This window comes from Oryctolagus cuniculus, chromosome 13, assembly GCF_964237555.1.
Source record: "Oryctolagus cuniculus chromosome 13, mOryCun1.1, whole genome shotgun sequence".
Lineage (NCBI taxonomy): Eukaryota > Metazoa > Chordata > Mammalia > Lagomorpha > Leporidae > Oryctolagus > Oryctolagus cuniculus.
The window spans coordinates 39275750-39298839 of record NC_091444.1 but is presented as its reverse complement, the minus strand read 5'-3'; the positions used below and the strand labels follow the sequence as shown (position 1 = coordinate 39298839).

General features: G+C 42.6%; 1 protein-coding gene across 1 annotated transcript in view; it reads right to left on the bottom strand.

Moving 5' to 3' along the window:
* Positions 1 to 6899: 6899 nt before the first annotated feature.
* ACBD3 (acyl-CoA binding domain containing 3) overlaps positions 6900 to 23090 on the bottom strand; it is a 62674-nt gene continuing 46483 nt past the window's right edge. The window contains exons 4-8 of the mRNA XM_002717482.5: positions 21476 to 21634; positions 19800 to 19974; positions 14355 to 14541; positions 12696 to 12980; positions 6900 to 9009 (exon numbers count right to left, since the gene is read on the bottom strand). Of these exons, the coding sequence (XP_002717528.1) occupies positions 8798 to 9009; positions 12696 to 12980; positions 14355 to 14541; positions 19800 to 19974; positions 21476 to 21634 (1018 nt within the window). The 3' untranslated portion in view covers positions 6900 to 8797. The remainder of the gene's footprint in view (positions 9010 to 12695; positions 12981 to 14354; positions 14542 to 19799; positions 19975 to 21475; positions 21635 to 23090) is intronic.

Genomic DNA, 23090 nt, shown 5'->3' with positions numbered 1-23090 from the left:
TCTCTCTCTCTCCTGTGTAACTCTGACTTTCAAATAAATACATTACAAAAAAAAAAAAGATGTTATTTATTTGAAAGGTTGAGAGAGGGGGAGAGGGAAAGGGGTCTTCCATGCGCTGGTTCACTCCCTAGGTGACCAAAATGGCCAGAGCTGTGCCAATCTGAAGGCAAGAGCCAGGAGCCTCCTCTGGGCCTCCCATGCAGGTGCAGGGGCCCAAGAACTTGGGTATCTTCTACTGCTCTCCCTGGCCATGGCAGAGAGCTTGATGGGAAGTGGAGCAGCCAGGACTCGAACTGGCACCCATAATGGGATGCCCACACTGCAGGCAGTGGCCTTACAACACAGCGCCAGCCCCTAAAGTCCTCTTATATAAATTAAAAAAAAAAAAAAAGGACAGAATAATAGACAAAGAATGGAAACATGCAACACTGAGGCATAAAATAAACAATCTGTGAAGAGCCATTCTGCATTATTTAGAATAGCTGAGGATCCCCACAGCTTATGACTTAATAATTCTACTTTGAAATATATAAAGCCTTGCAACATACAAGAATGCTTGTAACAGTAGAAATCCTTGAAAAACGTTCAAGTGTGCAACAATCAAATGACTACACTGAGATACAGAATAACTGTATGACGGAGTACTGCTGTATGGATCTGATCATCAAAAATGCAGACCAGGAAAAACCTGTCATCATTTTATATAAAATTCTGAGGAATTCTGCAGAAAAATACAAACTGCTTTTTCTAGCAACATATATTTGTTCTAAAAATTCAAACAGATCACAAACATCAAAATTGAGAAAATTATCTTTGGGAGGAAGCCAGGGCAACGGTGGTCAGGAAGATACGCAGGGCTCCGAATCTTTCCTTAACATTGCACCAGGACAGGCTCTGAAGCACAAAACCCCACATGGCCAATGTAGTCACACAGGTGGTGGGTGCCAGGCACCCATGCTGCATCCTCTGCTCTTCTGTGTGTTCAAATTACATCAAAATTGACAACTGGAAAAAAGACCAGGAGTATACCCCCAATTGGTAGCTATTACCCCTTAGTGGCAGGATTATTATTTTATTTTCTCTTATGGTCTAAATTTCTACATATGTGTATAGTTTTGTAATGGAGAAAGCTAACTGAAGTTATGTATTGTTTGGAGATTGATTTTATTTATTTGAAAGGTCAAGTTACAGCGAGAGGCAGAGAGGGAGGGGGAGTCTTCCATCTGCTGGTCCACTTCCCAAGTGATGGCAGTGACTAAGCCAGGAGCTTTTTCCAGGTCCCTCACGTGAATGCAGGGGCCTAAGGACTCGGGCCATCCTCTACTGCTTTCCCAGGTGCATTAGCAGGGAACCGAATCCAAAGTGCAGCAACTGGGACTTGAACTGGCACCCGCGTGGGATGCTGGCACTGCAGGCCAGGGCTTTAACCTGCTATGCCACAGCGCCAGCCTCAAAGTTATGTATTTTATAATTCACCTGGTAAAGGCAGCCTGCTAAGTGTCCACTAGAATCCACTTTTTTCCCACAGCAGACTCTGGCCCGAGTCTTTGCTGGACACTTGACTAATTGCCAGCCAGAGATACTGCAGCTGGATGAAGGCAGACAACTCAATACTTGCTGAAGGAATAATCGAATTTCCCCCTTCAAGCTGGGCATGCGTCCCCCACCCCTGCACAAGTAGAAACGGGGACTGATACCAGCAAGGCGCCTTCTAACCACACACACAAACACCCCTCAGAACGGCAGAGCTTCATGAGGTGCTGGAGCCCACCAGACCTGCCTGTAGCTTCCTTTGGCCTGTGCATGAAGCAAACGATCTTATTTCAGTCAATCTGTTTTTATCTCTATTCCCAGATCATCCAGAATACTAACTAATGATGTCAGGAAAGATCTGTTAAGTGCTGTTATTTTCCACCTCTTCTATTGAAGACATCATCTAAGAATGAAGAGCTATCAATTTAAAAAAGTAAAAAATAAAAGGACAGTCGGAGCTCATATTAAAATTCAGTCTGGCATTGTGGTAAAGCCCTCATTTGGGACACAAGAGGGCTAGCTGGAGTCCTGGCTAATCCATTTCCGATCTAGCTTCCTGCTACTGAACCCACAAGGCATCAGATGATGCCAAAGTACTTGAGCTCCTGCCACCCTCAAGGGAGACCCAGATGGAGTTCCTGGCCTCTTGAGTTTGGCCTGGCCCAGTCCTGGCTGTTGCAGGGTTTTGGGGAGTAAGCCAGTAGATGGAAGCTCCCTAACACTTTGCCTTGCAAATAAATAAATGAAGAAAAAAATCAGTCACTAAACCATGAACTGATAAATTAAATGGGATATCCCAATGTAAATCCCAGAATTTTTTATGAAATGTGATAAGCTAATGATTACATTCTTATAGAATGAAGGTATAAAATTAGCAAAAAAAAAAATTAGGATTTACTTTGTATTAAGAAAATATAAAACTATATTAAGTTTTTAAAAGGTCTACTTATTTGAAAGGCAGAATGACAGAGGAAGTGAGAGAAAGATCTTCCATCTGCTGGTTCACTTCCTAAATGGCCATGACAGTTGGAGCTATGCTAGGATGAAGTCAGGAGCCAGGACCTCCAACCAGATGGTCTACCCTGTGGGTATAGAAGCCAAAATACTTGGGTCATCGTCTGTTGCCGTAGCAGCAGGGACTTGAACTGGCACAGATGTGGGATGTGGGATGCCAATGATGCAGGCTGACCAGCTCTGCTGCTGAGCCCCAACTCTGGCCCCAATAGTACAGTAATTCAAAGTGCAACATTAGCATATAAATGGACAGAACCAGACTTGGAAATAAGCAAAATTAAAAAAGAAGATAATAAAACTGATGACTTAAAATGTGTGACCAAATTCACACAAGTCTACACCCACCTCATAAACTAAAGTAATTAACGGAGTAGTAGTATAGTACTCTGGGAGAACATACATACATACATACACACATATGAATATGATGGATGACTAGCATAGAACTGCAGGTTTTCTTCAGATTTATTTATTTGAAAGAGTTCCAGAGAGACAAAGATCTTCCATCCACTGTACTCCCCAAATGGCCTCAAAAGCTGTGGCTGGGCTGGCCAGAGCCAGGAGCTAAGTGCTTCAACCATGTCTGTAACATGGGTGCAGGGACCCAAGGACTTGGGCCATCTGCTGCTGCTTTCCTAGGCGCACCAGCAGGCAGCTGGGTGTGGAGTAGACCAGCAATAACTTGGACCAGTGCCCATATGGGATGCTGGCGTCACAGGTATTGGCTTAACCCTTTGTGCCACAATGCCTGCCCCAAAACTGCATTTTAAAAAAGCTAATCAAATAAAAATTACCCAACTGAAAAGCGGGTTAAGGACATCAACAGGCCATTTTTAGGACAATAACAAATGACTAATAAAAATAGATGATCAGGGAAGGGTGTTATAGCATGGTTGGTTAGGCTACCACTCTGACACTTGCATCCCAGAGGAAGTGCTGGTTTGAGTACCAGCCACGCCATGCTAACATGACTACGTGGGTCCTTGCCACCTCTATGGGAGACCTTGTCTATCCTGCTCCTGGCCTTTCAAATAATGTTTTGGGCCCAGCCTTGTTTTATAGTATATGACGCTTGCACCTGCAACACTAGCATCCCATACGGATGCTGCTCTGGTTTGTGTGCGGGCTGTTCTACTTCCAGTCCAGCTCCTTGCCTATCGCCTGGGCAGAGCAGCAGAAGACGGCCCGAGTACTTGGGTCCCTGCCACTCACATGGAGAAGTGGATAAAGCTCCAGGCTTCAGTCTGGCCCAACCCTGGTTGGTGTGTGTAGGGAGTGAACCTCTCTCTTTCCCTCCCCCTCTCTCTTTCATAAATAAATTTTTGTAAAGAAAAACAATGTAGAAGAATGAAACTGATTATTTACAGCCCTTCTTTATATTCCTGGGAACAGTGGTCTTTCTACTTTTTACTTGAACACTATGGTTACTGGTGCATTAAGCCTGTGGGTATGAAGTAAATGAAAAGTATGTTATTGCAAAAATTAAAAGAGAAAAAAAGGAGGGGCACTCAGGAAGGAAAGTGTGGTTATCTTCTCTATCTATGAAATATGTTAAATCTGCTGTATGAATAAAAATTTTAAAAAGATGCTTAATCTTATTATTAGTTAGTAGGGAAACACCTTACAGTGAAATTTTAGTTTTTCATTCATCAGACAGAGCAAAATAGTATCTGCTGGTAGGGGTGGAAATTAGTTCAGGTACCCTTGGGTACAATTTGGCAGTGCCTGTTAAGAAGAAGAGATGATTCAGTGTCCACCTCTAGTATCCACTCTTGAAAAAATTCATGCAGGTTTGCTGGAAGGTGTGTTAAGAGGAACATTGAATATAATAACCAAAATGTTGGAAGGAACCTAAATGTTCAATAGAAAATTAACCAAAGAGACACTCAATGGAAGAACACATAGCAGATTAAAGGAACACAATAGATCAACACGAAACAGGCAGAGTGGACAGTGAGAGAGAGAGAGAAAGGTCTTCTGTCTTCCTTTGCTGTTGGTTCACCCTCCAATGGCTGCTGTGGCTGGCACGCTGTGGCCGGTGCACCACGCTGATCCAATGGCAGGAGCCAGGTACTTATCCTGGTCTCCTATGGAGTGCAGGGCCCAAGCACTTGGGCCATCCTCCACTGTACTCCTGGGCCACAGCAGAGAGCTGGCCTGGAAGAGGGACAACCGGGACAGAATTCGGCGCCCTGACAGGGACTAGAACTCGGTGTGTCAGTGCTGCAGGGGGAGGATTAGCCTATTGAGCAGCGGCACAACTTTTCCTGCCAACAGGAAAAGTTCTCAAACATAGGCTGGACTTTAGAAAACTGATTAAAATGTTTACCTTCTGAAAAACGTCCTCACATTTTGATATTCTGTCATGCCTCAAAGGAATGTCACCTTCAACTGGACATATTTAAATTAATGACCTTGGAAAAGTATAAAAATTGTTATTTGTATAGGGGCCAGCACTGTGGCGCAGCGGGTTAACGACCTGGCCTAAAGCGCCAGCATCCCATATGGGTGCTGGTTCTAGTCCCGGCTGCTCCTCTTCCAATCCAGCTCTCTGGTATGGCCTGGATAGCAGTGGAAGACGGCCCAAGTCCTTGGGCCCCTGTACCCACGTGGGAGACCCAGAAGAAGCTCCTGGCTTCAGATCAGCGCAGCTCCAGCCGTTGCAGCCATCTGGGGAGCGTACCAGCAGATGGAAGACCCTTCTTCTCTACTTCTCTCTGTAACTCTTCCAAATAAATATTTTTTAAAAAAATTGTTATTGTATAAATATGCCATTAAGGAAAGGTTTAAAAAAAAAGGCATTTATAATCCAATTTGTACTTCACTCTTTCCGGAAATAAACTTGTGAGTATATTCAGTTTATCACAGGACTGAAATGAGCAATCAGACAAGCCTGCAATACAGCTACAAGAAATGAGTTAACTGTTCCTGTCGATACTCCATGTTAGAGTGAGTGCCTGAGTACAAATACCAGTGTCAGTTCTGGTACAGTGACCCCACTTAGTTTCCTGGTCCTGAGTTAAATTACAGTGTGCAAGCAGTACGCTCACTAATAACACCAAAGTACTGCTTCTGCCTTTCATTACAAATCAAGGAACATAATAAGCATTTGAAATATTTCAATAAATTCAAAGTAAGGTACTGAAGGACAACAAACCATTCAGTCTCATAATATTTTTTCAGTAACAAAGTTGAAGAATCACAGGCAAGTACCTGTGACAAACTGAATTCAATAGTGATTCAAATACATTTGGAAGTGTGAATGGAAATGACTTGTTCTATCACAAGTGGATACACAAACCCCCCTTTTATGTTGCTGACTGAAGTGGTGAGCTGAGGAAAAAGCTGAGGCTAGAAGCAAAGACGGTTTTGGCTTTAGACTGTCCCAGTTAAGCCCCAACGAATTATTAACAATCATTTATTACACTGGTTGCTTCTCTTTGTAAGACACAGGGTCAACACCAAGCAACAAGGTTTCCAACATGTGCTCACATCAACAGCTCTCCCTTTTGTCTTTTTAAAAGATTGGCTTTTTTATTGAAAGGCAGAGTTACAGGGGATGGGAGATCTTCCATTCACCAGTTCACTCCCCAAATGGCCACAAAGGCTAGGGCTGGGCCAGGCTGAAGCCAGGAACCTAAAACTCGATCCAGGCAGGCTGCATGGTTCCCAGTACTTGGGCCATCTTCCACTGCCTTCCCAGGTGCATTAGCAGGGAGCTGGGACTCAAACTGGCACTCAAACAGGATGCTGGCATCGTGGTAGGAGGCTTAACCTACTGCTCCACAATGCCCACCCCTCCTCAACTGTTCTTGAGTCTGGCTTTATGGCACGCCACCCAGCAGGAATACCAAAATGACCACCTCTCATTTGTCTCTCCAAATTTCAAGGGAAAAAAAAATAAAAACCCTGCAAGCCAACCAGTGGGTCACTTCTCGTGCCTGGCTCCCTGGCCCTCCCTGCCAGCCTGGCTGAGAGGTGGCCATGCCCTGGGAGAGACAGACGGGCTGTCTCCGCACTTCAACAGGTGCACTCTGCCCTTGGTGGCGCAGGCCATTTTATGACCCAGTCATCTGCAGTAAACAAAGTCAGTGCTTTCATCTGCATCAAGAATTCTGGAAAATTTTAAATCTATTTTAACTCACAGCAAAAACCAGATAAACAGAGTATCCCCCCACTAACTGGTTCCTTTTCAAAACACTACAGATCTGATGTGCTGTGTAAAAACCAAACCAGACAAACAAAAAAATCCCACAGCAGATGATTTAAAACGTTTCTTCTTACCCTACCTAAATAATGAAGTACTGTACCAGTGCTTCAGAGAGTAACTATATTAATGAAACATCAACAAGTTACAGATAAACATTTTAATTGATTAAATATATTATTTTCAAGATCTTTTTGAAATCGCACTTGTACTGTACTAATCAACAGCCAAAGGCAATAAAAAAGTTTAAAACCAAAAATGTTCTGACATGAACACGTGACAGGTACTGCTGCTATGTAAAGTAACATATACTGCTCCCAAGAACAATGATATTTTTAGAAGATAATTCATCTTAACATGTGCAAGGACAAATCTGTAATCAAAGGCTGGAAGAAATATATATTATTAGTGCCTGCTTTTTAAAAGTTTATTTTACATTTTAAATACAGTATTTTTCTCATAAAAAAAAAGCCAGGAAATACCTAACTCTGTGGTTCCTATACCATATGTACATGAGAGCTGTCAGACAACCTAACAAATGTTTTGGATGTAACAGTGAGGACCCCTGTGATCTGGGACTACTTTTCAATCAAAATTAAACACAAAGTAAGCACTGCTAAGGAGAAAATAATCCAGTTTCTGGACAACAAAAAGAAAACAGTTAGGTACATACAAAACCAGGTATTAAAAAATAGAAATAAATGCAGCACACAAACCCCAACAGCCCATTTGTAGTGAACTGTGTCTACTGCAGCTAATCAATGGAAACCCTCCTACTACAGGAAGTGACTTACAATTTGAAATTTTAAAAATCTAAGTCTTTCAGTAATAACATAACATTAAGTATATACTGCCATCTTTGTCATTTTTCTATCTATACCACCCACCCTTCTCAATCTCTAGCCAATCATTTATACAAATTTGAGGCAATTAATCCGTATTTGTTTTCAGTAAAGAAAACAAAGATGTACCTCTTTCCATCAGTGAAGACATAATATAGATTAAAGCTATAAAATTTAAACATGGGCATATGTACTTCCAATTCTAATAAGTAATTCCAAGCTGTAAGCATGGAGGGTTAGTGCTTAAGTAGTAGTACAAATGGAGAGAGTGGGCCGGCTCTGGCAGTGATTTCCATTTTAGTGCAATGCTATTCCCCATACAATCAATTATATTTAAATATTTCTAATTCATATTTTATATGAATATATTTAAATATTTTCTAATTCAGTAGGTGCCAATTTGAATTTATAAAGTCCTTAACTGTAAGCTTTGTATAGCAAACAGTTTCAATTTGAGATGCTGTCTAAAGACAAAACAAAAGTGAAGTTTGTTTGCTCCTGGTAGTATGAAAACCAATGAAGAGACAAGGCCTGAGAGTCTGTGCAGGTTCCCCAAGGAGAATATTTGAGGTGTTCCACATATCTTGATATTTCAATTATCTATGGGGTTGAACGTCTGAGTTTAAGATTATCTTAGAAAATAATCCTCTGTAATATAACTCTAAATTAAAGTCACACCAAAGGCTGAAACAATCTGAGTTATTCAGAGCAAGATTAAATTGATGTAATTTTTTTCTCATCTGTGAGGTCTTCAGTATTTAAATTTTAAAAATGGTGACCTTCACTCAAAGCTGCACGTACAATTTCAAAGTCAAGGGTACTGTAACTACGGGCTCTCTTAAAACACATGGAGCAGGCAGCAAGGGACTAACCATCAGCCAGGTGGGGTCAATGTTGGGATGTTTTATTTTGGAGACTTTAAACAGTTAATATGTAGCTCATGTAACTTCAGCATCCACTAGTGACTCTGTTGATCAGCACCTGAGGGCTGGAGGAGTCTGAGGAATCCCTTTGAACCCAAAGAGTTGATGCTAAAGCGCCTTATGGAAATCCTCACTCCCAACAAGAGTTCACAAAGTATCAGACCAAAATCAATAGGATAAACATTGACTCTAATGTTCCATCCACAAAAGTCAAGAAATTTCCAAATCAAATGCCATCTTCTGCCCAACCCTAGCCTCCAGACTCTGAAGTAACACCTTTATCTAGTATAATAGACTCTGTAGTAGACTGCCTTTGACCTCCACAAGGAGTAGGAGTTGTCAAACTTGAGGAGATAGACTCCTCTCCCTGGATACTGGTGGCTGCCGGCATACACTTCCTCATGACAGTCCCGTCGGTACACAGGCACAATCTCATCCAGCAGGGGCTTGGTGGCATTCTTTTTGGCTTTCTCTTCAGAAGTGACATTCTCTGTGAGGGAGAAGAGAGATGAGTCAATGAACAGATCCAGGAAAACCACATTTGCACCAATCAACTTTCTTTCTTTTTTTTTTTTTATTTTTATTTTTTATTTTTATTTTTATTTTTTTTGACAGGCAGAGTGGACAGTGAGAGAGAGAGACAGAGAGAGAAAGGTCTTCCTTTGCCGTTGGTTCACCCTCCAATGGCTGCCGCTGCAGCCGGCGCACCGCGCTGATCTGATGGCAGGAGCCAGGATCCAGGTGCTTTTCCTGGTCTCCCATGGGGTGCAGGGCCCAAGCACCTGGGCCATCCTCCACTGCACTCCCTGGCCATAGCAGAGAGCTGGCCTGGAAGAGGGGCAGCCGGGACAGAATCCGGCGCCCCGACCAGGACTAGAACCCGGTGTGCCGGCGCCGCAAGGTGGAGGATTAGCCTATTGAGCCACGGCGCCGGCCCAATCAACTTTCTTGTCTTTGAAAAACTGCCTATTAGGAATTCTTTCAAACCGTTCTACAACATATATGTATGTCAGCATGTAATAATTAAGCCAAGTGTTCCCTATCCTGCTCTGTGCTCTCACCACTGCTCGTATTTCTGAACCTCAGTTCCTTCCCTCTTCCGTATGCATTCCATTCCTAATTCTCGCTCCTCTGAGTAAGAACCAGGGAAATGTTGCTCTGATCCTCTCCTTCACAACTATAAGAGTCCCCTTGTCTTAGGAAGTAAAGTAACTTATGATGGCTCTTCCTTTCGGTGCTCTTAGTGTGACCAGAGAAGATCCAATGGCAAAAAATAAGCTCTGATTTTAAATATTCCCAATAATAGTTCTATAAACTGTAATACAGTTAAGGGAAAAAATACCTTTAGAAATCTACAGGAGGGGCGCCGGATTCTGTCCCGGTTGCCCCTCTTCCAGGCCAGCTCTCTGCTGTGGCCCGGGAGTGCAGTGGAGGATGGCCCAAGTGCTTGGGCCCTGCACCCCATGGGAGACCAGGAGAAGCACCTGGTTCCTGCCATTGGGTCAGCGCGGTGCGCCGGCCACGGCGGCCATTGGAGGGTGAACCAACGGCAAAGGAAGACCTTTCTCTCTGTCTCTCTCTCTCTCTCTCTCACTGTCCACTCTGCCTGTCAAAAAAAAAAAAAAAAAAAAAAGAAAAAGAAAGAAAGAAAGAAAGAAAGAAAGAAATCTACAGGAAAGAAAAAAAAGTATGAGCCAACTTAAAAGTCTCAGTTTAACATTAAATATAAACACCCTCAAATGGATCAAGGGAATACGAAGTGCAAAACTTTCAGGTTTAAAATATGGCAGGGTGGCATTCTGGTGTTGACACTAGTCAATAACCGCTGTAAGGAATTTAAGATAACCTCACAGTCTAGAGGAGTTTCAGGAGATAAACCAACTATAATGTGGCATCCTGGAACATTAGATAAAAATTAAGAAAATCTTGGTTGTGGTAGAGCAGATTAAGCCACCACCTGTGATGCTGGCACCATATATTCCAACTAAGCTCCCTGATAATGTGTATGGGAAAGCAGTAGAAAATGCTCCAAGTACTTGGGCCCGCCACCCACGTGGGAGATCTGGATGGAGTTCCATGCTCCTTGCTTTGGACTGGACCAGCTCCAGCTGTTGGTGGCCATGTGGGGCCTGAACCAGACAATGGAAGACCTCTCTTTCTGTAACTGCATTTCAAATAAAACTTAAGTGTAGATTTTATAAAAGTAGGTCCAAATCAGGTCTGCTTTAAAACTGTAATAATACAGGGGCTGGTGCTGTGGCACAGCGGGTTAACGCCCTGGCCTGAAGTGCCAACATCCCATACGGGCTCCTCTTCCGATCCATCTCTCTGCTATGGCCTGGGGTAGCAGTAGAAGATGGCCCAAGTCCTTGGGCCCCTGCACCCGCGTGGGAGACCCGGGGGAAGCTCCTGGCTCCGGATCAGCGCAGTTCCAGCTGTTGCGGCCAATTGGGGAGTGAACCATTGGATGGAAGACCTCTTTCCCTTCCTCGCCTCTCCTCCCCTCTCCCCTCCTCGTAACTCTGACTCTCAAGTAAAAAATAAATCTTTAAAAAAAACCTGTAATAATACCTATAATTAAACACCTTTCACATGCAAATGAGAAGTAAAGAGCCATTCAAAACGTTCACTATTGCCTACATCCACGGAGGGCAAGATTTGTGGCACAGCAGGTTAAGCTGCCGCTTGGGATACAACATCCCATGTCAAAGTGCTTGGAATCAAGTCCTAGCTCCTCTACTTCCAATCCAGCTTCCTGCTAATGAGCTTGGGAGGCACCAGATGATGACCCAAGTACCTGGGTTTCTGCTATCCACATGGGAGACCCAGATGGAGTTCCTGGCTTCTGGCTCTAGCCTGACCCAAGCCAGGGTATTGTGGTCATTGGGGAGTAAACCAGTGGATGGAAGATTTGTTTCTTCCCTGTACATATGCTTTCTAAGCTTTTTTTAAAAAAATCTATGTGAAATATTCTAATCCATTAGCTCAAGATTCAAATTTTGATGGCTGGCATTGTGGCACAGTGTGTAAAGCCACTGCCTGCATATTAGCACCAGTTCGTGTCCTGGCTACTCTACTTCTGATCCACCTTTCTCCCATGGCCTGGGAAAGCAAAAGAAGATGGCCCAAGTGCTTGGGCCCCTGAACATATATGGGAGACCCATAAAAAGCTCCTGGCTTTGGATCAGCTCAGCTCTGGCTGTTGTGGCCATTAGGGAGTGAACCAGCAGATGGAAGACCACTCTTTCTGCAACTCTGCCTTTCAAATAAACCTTTTTAAAAAGCCCCCTAAATTCAAAATTCAAAAATCTGCAAAACTGAGGACTACTGATATAGATGAACAAAAGCACCTTTTATCAATTTAAACAAAGACTTGGAATGTGGAAACAGTAAAAAATAAAAACAGGATGAGGAATGGCCTGGCTTAGTTCCAGCTGTTGCAGGCATTTAGAGAGTGAAGCAGTAAGAAGGAAGATCCTGCCTTTCAAATAAATAGAGGTTCATTTAAAATAAAGTTTTAAAAACCCACAGGAGGAGGGGTTACACCATCCTACTTCATCACAGAAAATGATCTCTTCTACCTTTCAAGGAAGGAAAAAAACTAAACCAAATAAGCAACAAAAAATTGTACCCTTCTTTCACTTGAAATCAAATCTAAAGGACTCCCAATAAAATGGTATAATAGCCTCCTAAGGTATATGTATAAATGCAACTTGTGAGCTCAACATTCAAATGGGACAAAGGTATGTTCACTTCTAGAAAGCTCCAAAATAAACTCACACTTCTAATTATATTTTCCACAAACTTTGGAAAGTACACTTGTGTAAAAAATACAAATTCAGATAAATTACAGGATTGACAAATTCTTACTTGTTCCTTTAAAAAGTTTCAAAATGATCTTGTATGTTTGGCTTTTCAATACACAAAGCTGGAAGTGAAATGGCATTCAGAAAGCATAAAATTACAAATTGCCTAACAGACTTTCCTGGAATTAAGAAAAATTCATGTTCAGAGACCAGTCTTTCTATAGGAGGCTGGCTTCTCTCACAACCACTTCAGCCTAGGTCCTACTAATGAAGAGGCTGTTCCCTGTCCATGAAGTGTTAATCAGAAAGCAAAACTTCATTTCTGTCAGCATACAACCCAGCAGCTGCTGAATAGGGACAATGGTTCTACCTTCTTCCTCCTCGTCGTCATCACTGGACTCACTGACATGCACGCTGACAGCAGTGTTAGGAGAGTCTGTCCATTCAAAATACACCCCAAACCCAATGTCATAATTGTCTGTAGCGAATTCCCAAAAGAGATAGGATCCTTCTTCATGGGTAGGAACTCGAACTGTGACCACTTCTCCTCGGCCCACTGTAATCACAGAATCCGCATCTTGCCGAATTTTCTCTTTAAAGTCTTTGATCTGGGGTCGTGTCCACATGGATGGAGCTGCTATCACTGGAAGAGATTCTAAAGGCAACAGGAATTACAAAAGCTAAAGAGAAAGGCAACAACACTGCATAGTACCACTTGCCCAGCTGTACTTAGGTTCCATGTATAACACAGTCTGGTTAGAGAAACAGAAAAGCCCTCCCATTAGTCTCTCTCCCAGATTACTAATTTAACAATGTCACAGGTGCTTGGAGTCATCAAACCAATTCAAGTAAGAAATGTAATCCACAATCTTAAGAGTGACTTTTCTAATATTCTAATGATGTATGAGGATTTAAGAATGACGTTGGAAACTCTCTAACTGGAAGAAAATGAATCTTTGTCTCAAGCTCTGAATATCCCAAAATTCTAGGGACTAAAAAAAAAGGATTTCAAGGTCTTTTCTGAAGCTGTTTTATGTTAATAGTATTAAAGACAAAGATTTCTGAAACCAAATTTCTTAATGAACCACACTACCATTCCTGACCAGTCACTGAGATGCTGTTGTCTTCTTCCGTATTTAGTTAATGCCTGCACTCTGGCTTCAAATCTCGCAGTTCAGCTGTCCCTTCCTCAGGGAGGCCTCCTTCATATACTATAATGTACCTCTCCATCTTTGTGCTTAGTAAAATGTTCATGTTATGTGTGTGACTCTATTTCACCACTACACCCCTAGCACTCAGAAAACCTTCAACTAGTTACTGAATGGATGCATGAGCTGCTAAGTTATCTTCTGAGTAACATGGTACCTTAATCTCAAAAAATCAACATAGCCCCCCAGTGGCCCTCACCCTTGGGGTCTTCATGCACCTGTGAGGTAAGTGTGATTGATATAATACAGTGGAAATGCTGATGTTTTACCTCAAAAACCAGGGCATAAAGGACACCACCACTTTTGCCTTATTCTCTTTTGGGTTATATGCCCTGCGGGAGCCAGCCACTCTGAGTTAAAGACACATAAGCAGTGCTATGGAAAGACTTCACAGGGCAGGGAACTAATGTCTCCTGCCAGGAGCCAGCACCAACCTGCCAGCCATGTAATGGACCCATTTTGAAAGCAGGTTCTCGAGTTCCAATGAAGCCTTCACACAACCAGCTTCAGCCAAAAACACTGAGCTAAACTACTGGCCCTCAGAAGTGGTGTGAAACAGCAGCGTTCATTATTTAAAACTACTAATTTGGGTATAATTTTGCTACATGGCAATGGAGAATCAATATATATAAAAGACATCTGACTTATTCTTCTGCACTAAGGGTCACCAGAAGCATCAGATTGACTCAAAAAAATATAAATAAAATAAAAAGTTCTCAGTTCTCAACAGATCTGTAATTGCTCTCAAAAACTAGTTAACCCGACTTCCTGACATTGGTCCTTCAGAGTGTGAATTACAAGAACACATAGCCATGCCATACCTTTTGGTCCATTCTCCAGGGCTTCTTCTGCAGTTTCTGGTTCAAGTTCTTTTTCAGAGTTGTCAGTGTGGGTTTTGGCCTGTCCATTCACTGACATCATATCACTGGATACAGTTGCATTCACTTTTGAAGATGTAGGTAAAGAGGCCCCAGCCACTACTACTTCCTGTTGTTTCTGTAATGCTGCCTACAAATCAAGAAATAGTGAAGATATGCTGACCAGGATTGCTGACAAATGGGACACTTGTCTTGGTGTGCACTCTGCCTCCATGCTTGTGCCCAACCCAAGTACTCTCCTCCAAGAAATTAATAAACTTTTGTAAGTTTTTATCCTATCTATGAGTTGTCTAATATCAAACTGATGGCTGAAAATGAATGTGGACAACTACAGGTATTACATTTCTATGATCTGAGAATCACTAGAAAAACTAACCAGGAAAAATTAGAATAATAAACCCTATGTAAAACCATTAAATACAAAAATCTGGACACAGTTACATGTATTAAAATTGAAGGGAGAAAACTACCTTGATAAAATTCAAATACATAAAAATTGAATTAGGAAAATTAAACTTGGTAGAAACAAATGGTCAGAAAAGGCAATTCATAAAGGCAGAAGCTGTAACCAGTAAAATGTGATGATGGGCCTCTAAAGTAACCAACAAATCGAATATGGATAATTATTTTAATATAGACAAAAATAGAGGCCAACTGGGTGTAGGTAAAGCTGCCACCTGCAGTGCTGGCATCCCATATATAGATGCCATTTCTAGTCGCAGCCGCTCCTCTTCTGATCAAGCTCTCTGCTATGGCAAGGAAAGCAGCAGAAGATGGCCCAAGTCCTTGGGGGCCTTGAACCCCCATGGGAGAGCCAGAAGAAGCTCCTGGCTTCAGATGGGCCCAGCTCCGGCCATTGTGGCCATCTGGGGAGTGAACCAGCGGATGGAAGACCTCTTTCTGTAACTCTGCCTTTAAATCAATAAATTTTTTAAAAAAAGTGTGTGTGGTGGGGGGAGAAGTGAGAGCCTGCGCCGTGGTGTAGTAGGTTAAGCCTCCACCTGAGGCACCAGTATCCCATGTGGCAGCTGGTTCAAGTCCTGGCTCCACCACTTTTGATCCAGCTTCCTGCCGATGGCCTGAGAAAGCAGAAGCTGGCCTAAATGCTCAGGTCCCTGCATCCGTGTGTTGGCCCAGCTTCGGCCATTGTGGCCATTTGGGGAGTGAACAAGTGAATGGAAGATCTTTCTGTCTATAACTCTGCCTCTCTAGTAAATAAATAAATTTAAAAAAAAATTTTTTTATAAAGGGCCAGCACTGTGGCATAGCAGGTAAAGCCGCCACCTGCAGTGCCAGCATCCCATTATGGGCGCCAATTCGAGTCTTGGCTGCTCCACTTCCCATCTAGCTCTCCGCTATGGTCAGGGAAAGCAGTGGAAGATGGCCCAAGTCCTTGGGCCTTTGCACCTGCATAGGAGACCTGGAAGACGCTCCTGGATCCTGCTTTTGGATTGGTGCAGCTTTGGCTGATACAGCCATCTGGGGAGTGAACCAGAGGATGGAAGACCTCTCTGTAACTCTGCCTTTTAAATAAGTAAATAAACCTTTATAAAAAAAATTTTAAAGTAAAAATATTTTCAATGAAAACTCATCAGTTTACAGTTATTAAAATGTCTATGTCCACAAATATTAAATCAAAATGTCCCAAGTCAAAATAAGACAACAAAAACATTCCAATTCTTTTTTTTTTCCTTCTTTACATTCTCATTCTAAGTCAAGAATTAATAACTATAGGGACCAGTGCTGTGGTGTAGCAGGTTAAGCCTCCACTTACAGTGCCAGCATCCCATATGGGCCCAGGTTCGAGTCTCAGCTGCTATACTTTCAATCCAGCTCCCTGCTAATGGCCTGGGAAAACAACTGAAGATGGCCCAAGTGCTTGGGCCTCTGTACCCATGTGGGAGACTCAGAAGAAGCTCTTGGCTTTATGGCTTCAGGACAGCACTGCCCTGGCTGTTATGGCCATCTGGAGAATGAACTAGTGGATGGAAGATCTCTAATTCTGCCTTTCAAATAAATCTTTAAAAAAACTGAACTATAACACATGTATAAGAAAAATGCAAATCATAAATTATACCACTTGACCAATTTTCATAAATTAAAAATCTCCATGTACTCAACACCAGATCAAGACATCAGCATCCCTGAATCCTCCATGGGACCCCTTTCCAGACACTTTCCTGCAAGGGTACATTATTCTGACTTGTAACACTATAGATCTCTGCCTGCAAATGGCTGACTGGTGTATATGCTCCTCTATGTCTGGCTTTTTTCATTCAGCACTATTATTTTTAAAATATTTATTTATTTGAAAGGCAGAGTTAGAAGCAGAGAGAGAGGTGAGAGACAGAGAAAGACCTTTCATTACTGGTTCACTCCCCAAATGGCCACAACAGCCAGAACTGGGCTGATCTGAAGCCAGGAGCTTCTTCTGGGTTTCCCACACAGGTGCAGGGTCCCCAGGACTTGGCTATCTTCTATTGCTTTCCCAGGCCACAGCAGAGCTGGATCGGAAGTGCTGCAGCTGGAACTCAAACTGGCACCCATATGGGATGTAGGCACTACAGGCAGAGACTTTACCCACTATGCCACAGCGCCAGCCCCTCAGCACTATTTTTATAAGGTTTATCCACAGGGTCACATAATTCTAATTTTTTTGTGTGCCGCCATAGAATATTCTGCTGTTGAGTATTTGGGTAAATTTCTAAAGTAACACCAAGTTATAATTAAATATATACTCACTCTACTTTAAGAAATATATAAAGCCTTTAGTATATGGCTTAGGGATACTGTCATTTTGGCACATCTGCACACATCCTTTACAAGCCAATTACATATATGAACAGCAACACCTATCTCCTGCTAGCCCAGGCTAGTAATACACATAAGATTTTAAATCACCCTCTCCCATGGCCTACATTTTCAGTAACTTTAACATTAATTTTCCACAAAGAGTGCCAGGTTCCATAAAAAGTGCATACAACCAAAACAAGTCAGCATGTTCAGAACATTTACTGAATAAGACAGGAAATAAAACATGGTCCTTCTCCACTAAGCCTTTCTAGAAGTTCTTTAGCAGAATGAACAAACTTCTGTTTAACTCCACTGCCCAAAATGTGCATCTACATATAACAGACTGATTTATTTACATATTCTCATTTAAAAAAAAAAAAGATTATTTACTTGAAAGAGTTACACAGAGAAGGAGAGGCAGAGAGAAAGAGAGAGGTCTTTTATCCAATGGTTCACTCCCCAGTTGGCCGCAATGGCTGGAGCTGTGCCGATCTGAAGCCAAGAGCTTCCTCTCGGTCTCCCACGTGAAGGGCAGGGCCACAAGTACTTGGGCTATCTTACACTGCCTTCCCAGGCCATAGAAGTGGAGCCGCCTGGACTCGAACTATGGGATGCCGGCACTGCAGGCGGTGGTTTTACCCACTATGCCACAGCACTGGCCCCTACATATTCTCTTTTCTACATTGAGAAATTTGAGAGCGAGTGAGCTATGAGATAGTGACTGATTTCCCATCTGCTGGTTCACTCCCCAAATGCCCACAATGGCCAGGGCTGGGCCACACTGAAAGTCAGGAGCTAGGAACTTGAGTCGAATCTCCCACATGGGTGGCAAAGACCCAAGTACTTGAATTTTGTTCAATATTTACATTAATACTTTATATTAATATAAGTATAATAATCGCATTAATATATGTAAATATAATATATAAATATAATAATTAATTACATTAATACTTTATAGGACTGAAGTTCCTTTTCTTATTATCTGTCCTCTCTTCCCAGAGGCGACCAATCAATTTGATTAGCTGAGTTTGTACTAGTCTCAATTATGGCTTTCCAAGTATTTCAAGGATTCTTAGTTTTGCCCTACTTGACATTCTTCTGATTAAAGTGAGAGCGACTTATGAACAGGACAGTGTATGAACTACCCTATTTAAAATTTATCTCAGAGTGTACCCAAGCAGCAAAGGGAAATGGCATGATGCAGCAGAAACAGGCTGAAGAGGACAGAGGATAAAACCCTCAAAAATACCACTGATCTTGAATGAACTCTCGTTGCGCATCCTTTTCCTCCTCTTGTAGATTACACAAAACCTGCAGTGCTTTTACCTTCACACTGATGCCGAAGATTCAAAGAAAAAGGTATTTTAGGTAAGAATACACATTTTCAAGGGATTTAAAGAATGTGGCAAAAGCAAAAAATATTTCATATAACAAGAAATGCTGAGTAACTATACTGTACCATTGTTTTTCACTCAGATTTTCTGATAGGTGATAACTACCTGTATGTGAAATTTAAATAAACTTAGGTTAAGTTTAAGAGACCATTTATGAGGCAGACAACGTGGACACAGTGGGTTAAGCCTTTGCTTGGGGCGCCTGCATCCTATATGACAGTGCTGGTTCAAGTCTCAGCTCCTCTGTGCTTCCAATCCAGCTTCCTGCTCATGTTCCTGGGAGGCAGCGGATCATGGCTTAAGTACTTGGATCCCTTCCATCCACCAGGGAGACAAGATAGAGTTCTGGCTCCTGGCTCCAGCCTGGCCCAGCCCCCTGCTGTTATAGGCAGTTGGGGAATGAACTAGCAAATGGAAGATCTCTCTCTCTCTCTCTGCCTTTTCAATAAAGTAAGTACTTTTAAAAGAGGCCATTTACAGAGGCTGTAAAAGATGAATGTAAAATCGGTGTCCTCTATGTATACAGATCATTTTCACAGAATAACTTATTTTATATTCCTCTGATAGTCCTGTGAGGTTAATAGGACAGGTACCTTGATTTATATTCTATTCCTACAAAGTAGAAGAAAAATAAGAGCAACAGTAACTAAACAAGATTAAAGCAAAGCTACAACAGAATCCAAGTGTTTCCAGACCCCTAGTTCCATTGTTCTTTCAGCACAAACCATCCTCTCCTATTTGTGGTGGTAGGGAGCTGGAGGAGGAATACTAAAGTGTTGTGGTGAGCACTGTCCAGCCATGGTGCCTATACAAGTCAAAATGGACCTACCATAGCTCTGCCAAAATGGCCCATGGGCTGTGGGGAGGGGAGTCCTTCCACCAAGCCCAGCCTCCCAGGCCCTCAGGTTCTAGCACCACTATCAGAATCTATGCCAGACTCCCAGTAATGAAACCTGGCCCCTACCACTCCCCCAAACCCTTAAGAGAATGGCTACATCATTTGCTGCTTCAGTAGTGTTTATTTTCTCTTGTAATTGCCAGTGCAATGCGAAAGTCTGCTTAAAAGACCATCTAAAAGTTATTTTATACCTTAGAAGCTAGCTAATGCAAAATTAATTGGCAACTGCTAGAAAGAACTTGAGTTTCAATGAAACTAAAAGCCTTCTCTAAGGCTGAATTCTGGGGGTGTCTACCATACCTGTTGCTGTGCAAGCTGGACTTGATACAACTGCTGCATATACTGCTGATAGTGTTGCTCTTGCAACTGGCGGATGAGAATTTGCTGCTGTTCGTAGTTCCCTGGATACTGTTGGGCTGCGTACTGCTGGAACTGCACGGCAGTCTGGGAGTTTAAAGCTGCCATTATCTGCTGCCTAAAAACATTAAAAAACATATACTAGTCTGACTACAGGAGACTGTTAATGACAAAATAAAATGTCATTATTTATTGCTATGGTTTGTCACTCTTAAAAATATCTAAGCTAGAGATGTATACCAACCAGCATGTGTCCCAAGCCCTGAAGGAAGATTTAAGAAAATAAACTTACTCTAAGTTTTTAGTTTTTTTTTTTTTTTTTTTTTTAAGGAAAATCTGAGGCGGACAGTACTAAGAACACATCTAACTCTGTGCCCTTACTAAGTGGCATACCACGTTCAAAGCATTTACACATCCTAACCTATTTGCTCCTCACAACAAACCGTTGAGGTTCATTAAGGCTCAATGACTTGGCTAAGGTTATACTACAAGCAGATGCCAGAGCCAGCATTCGAATGCAGGATGTCTGGTCCAGTGTTTGCACTACTGCAAGATAACGGTTGTCACACATGGCAGAAAGGAGGGATATAACTGTTGTTCATGGCTTCTCTACTTAACGCAGAAAGAAAAACTGCTGCAAGTGGGCAGCCCTGGTTAGTATAAAGCCAGTGAAAATTTGAGCATCGGTACTATTTCATTTAAAGTCTGATTTAATTTTGATAAACTAATAAAATTCTTTATTTTCTTTCATAGAAGAACCACATGTGCTTAACCCAGTAATGTGACCACCTTAAGAAAGAGCTCAAAGGTATCCACTGATGGCCAGGTAACACAGTATCAATCATACCTCCTGAATACAGCATAATTTGTCTACCTAGGGTATCCCAGTCCTGAAAGAGAGCAATCATAGTGTCTATCCTAAGTGCAGGTGGCTCTGGATCAGTCTGAAGCTTCTCCGGAAGAACTATCCAAAAATAATGAAGCAAATCCAATGGACCCTCATGTTCTCTGGTTTACCTTGTATACCAGGCCTTGTTACAGATGCTAATCACTTCCTCCTTGTACTCATAGCTCCCCCTTGAAGACCCAGACTCTCCTGGGACAGCTGCTCTCAGTCATTACTGAATAAATACTTGGCCTTCAAGTACTGTACCATGGACTAGAGATGGATACTTGATACAGATCAGGTCAACAGGATTCTCTGTCCTCAGAATTTAACTGGGTCTCTCAGATTCTAGCCAGTCTCTGTCAAACGTATGGAAACACACCAAATAAATCCAGGCTCAGACAGCCTTGTATATACCTAAACAGAGTGTGACAATTTGTAGAGAACAGGAATAAGGCGGCAAATGGAAGTAAAGATGAGATCACGTGGGTCCAGTGACTCAGAGCACACCCAAGCAATCTCTGGATTCTGAATCTTTCTAGTATGTTCCTCCTTTTGCAACCAAATGATGCTTAAGATAAGGCCCTCTTGGCTAATAAATCAAGCACTAGCCAATATGGACTCTCTAACCTCGCAGTCATACAACTCACACAATTACTCTAAGGCACATAACAGTAAAATCTCAGGGGACAACAGTGTGGTCGTCTAGTTCTCATTTTAAATATAAGCTTACTTTTGCTGCTCCAACCGAAGTCTCTCTTCTTCTACTCGCCTCCTCTCCTCCTCTTCCTGTCGAAGCCGTTCCTCCTCCTCTCGCCTGCGTTTCTCTTCTTCCTTTTGCAGACGTTCTCTCTCTTCCTCTTCACGACGCCTCCGCTCCTCCTCCTCTTTCCTATAGTAAAGTACACACAGAGAATGAGCCCTACACAATGAAACTGTTTAAAACTATTTAAAGGGGTCGGCGCCATGGCTCACTTGGTTAATCCTCCACCTGCGGCACCGGCTTCCCATATGGGCGCCAGGTTCTAGTCTCAGTTGCTCCTCTTCCAGTCCAGCTCTCTGCTGTGGCCCAGGAAGGCAGTGGAGGATGGCCCAAGTGCTTGGGCCCTGCTCTCTGCTGTGGCCCAGGAAGGCAGTGGAGGATGGCCCAAGTGCTTGGGCCCTGCACCGCGTGGGAGACCGGGAGAAGCACCTGGCTCCTGGCTTTGGATCGGCGCGATGCGCCGGCTGTAATGGCCACTTGGGGGGTGAACCAACGGAAAAAGGAAGACCTTTCTCTATGTCTCTCTCTCACTAACTCTGTCAAACAAAAAAATAAGTAAAAAACTAATTAAAGACTTTATTTCCCAATGAAAATTAACAAAACCTTTGAGAATAATGTGGTAACACCCATCAAAGACTGAAACGCATTCACTTCACTAGTACAGGTTTATCATATACAAAATAACATCCATAGATTTATTGCTGCACAACAGAAAAAGGTGTCCACTAGTAAGATACTTAAGTATTTAAGTCATTATGTTATATCTGTATCCTGAAGGATCCCCTATAAAATATGCTCACAGCACTACAAGCTTTTCCTACACACCTCCCGTGGTTGCAATTAAATTTGTGTGATAAATTTAGCAAAAACATCTGCCTTACCCATTCAAGTATATGTGTTCTATGAGGACCAAGACTGCTTATCTCACACCATTACACCCTTAGGGTTTAGCACAGTGTGAAGAACAAGTGCTCAACAAACATGTTCAGAAATGCACAATGCCATGGAATGTCATACAGCCATTAAGAAAAGGAGAGAAGGCCTAATGTATAAAGACAGTTAATGTGTTTAATGAAAAGAAAAAAAAAAGGGGGGGGCCTGGCAGGATATACCCCAAGCTGTCAAAACTTTTTATTTATTTATTTATTTATTTATTTTTGACAGGCAGAGTTAAGACAGTGAGAGAGAGAGACAGAGAGAAAGGTCTTCCTTCTGTTGGTTCACCCCTCAAATGGTTGCTATGGCTGGCGCGCAGCGCCAATCCAAAGCCAGGAGCCAGGTGCTTCCTCCTGGTCTCCCATGCGGGTGCAGGGCCCAAGCACTTGGGCTATCCTCCGCTGCCTTCCGGGGCCACAGCAGAGAGCTGGACTGGAAGAGGAGCAACTGGGACAGAACCAGCGCCCCAACTAGGACTAGACTTTCACCTACTTAAGAGTGGGTCAGGGGGCCAGCGCTGCAGTGTAGTGGGCTAATAAGCCTCTGCCTGTAGCACTGGCAACTCATATGGTAATAATAATAGCTATTATTATGACTGTGTTATTTGAATTTAGAGATACCAGTTTTTTAAAGAGTTGAAATTTTTTGT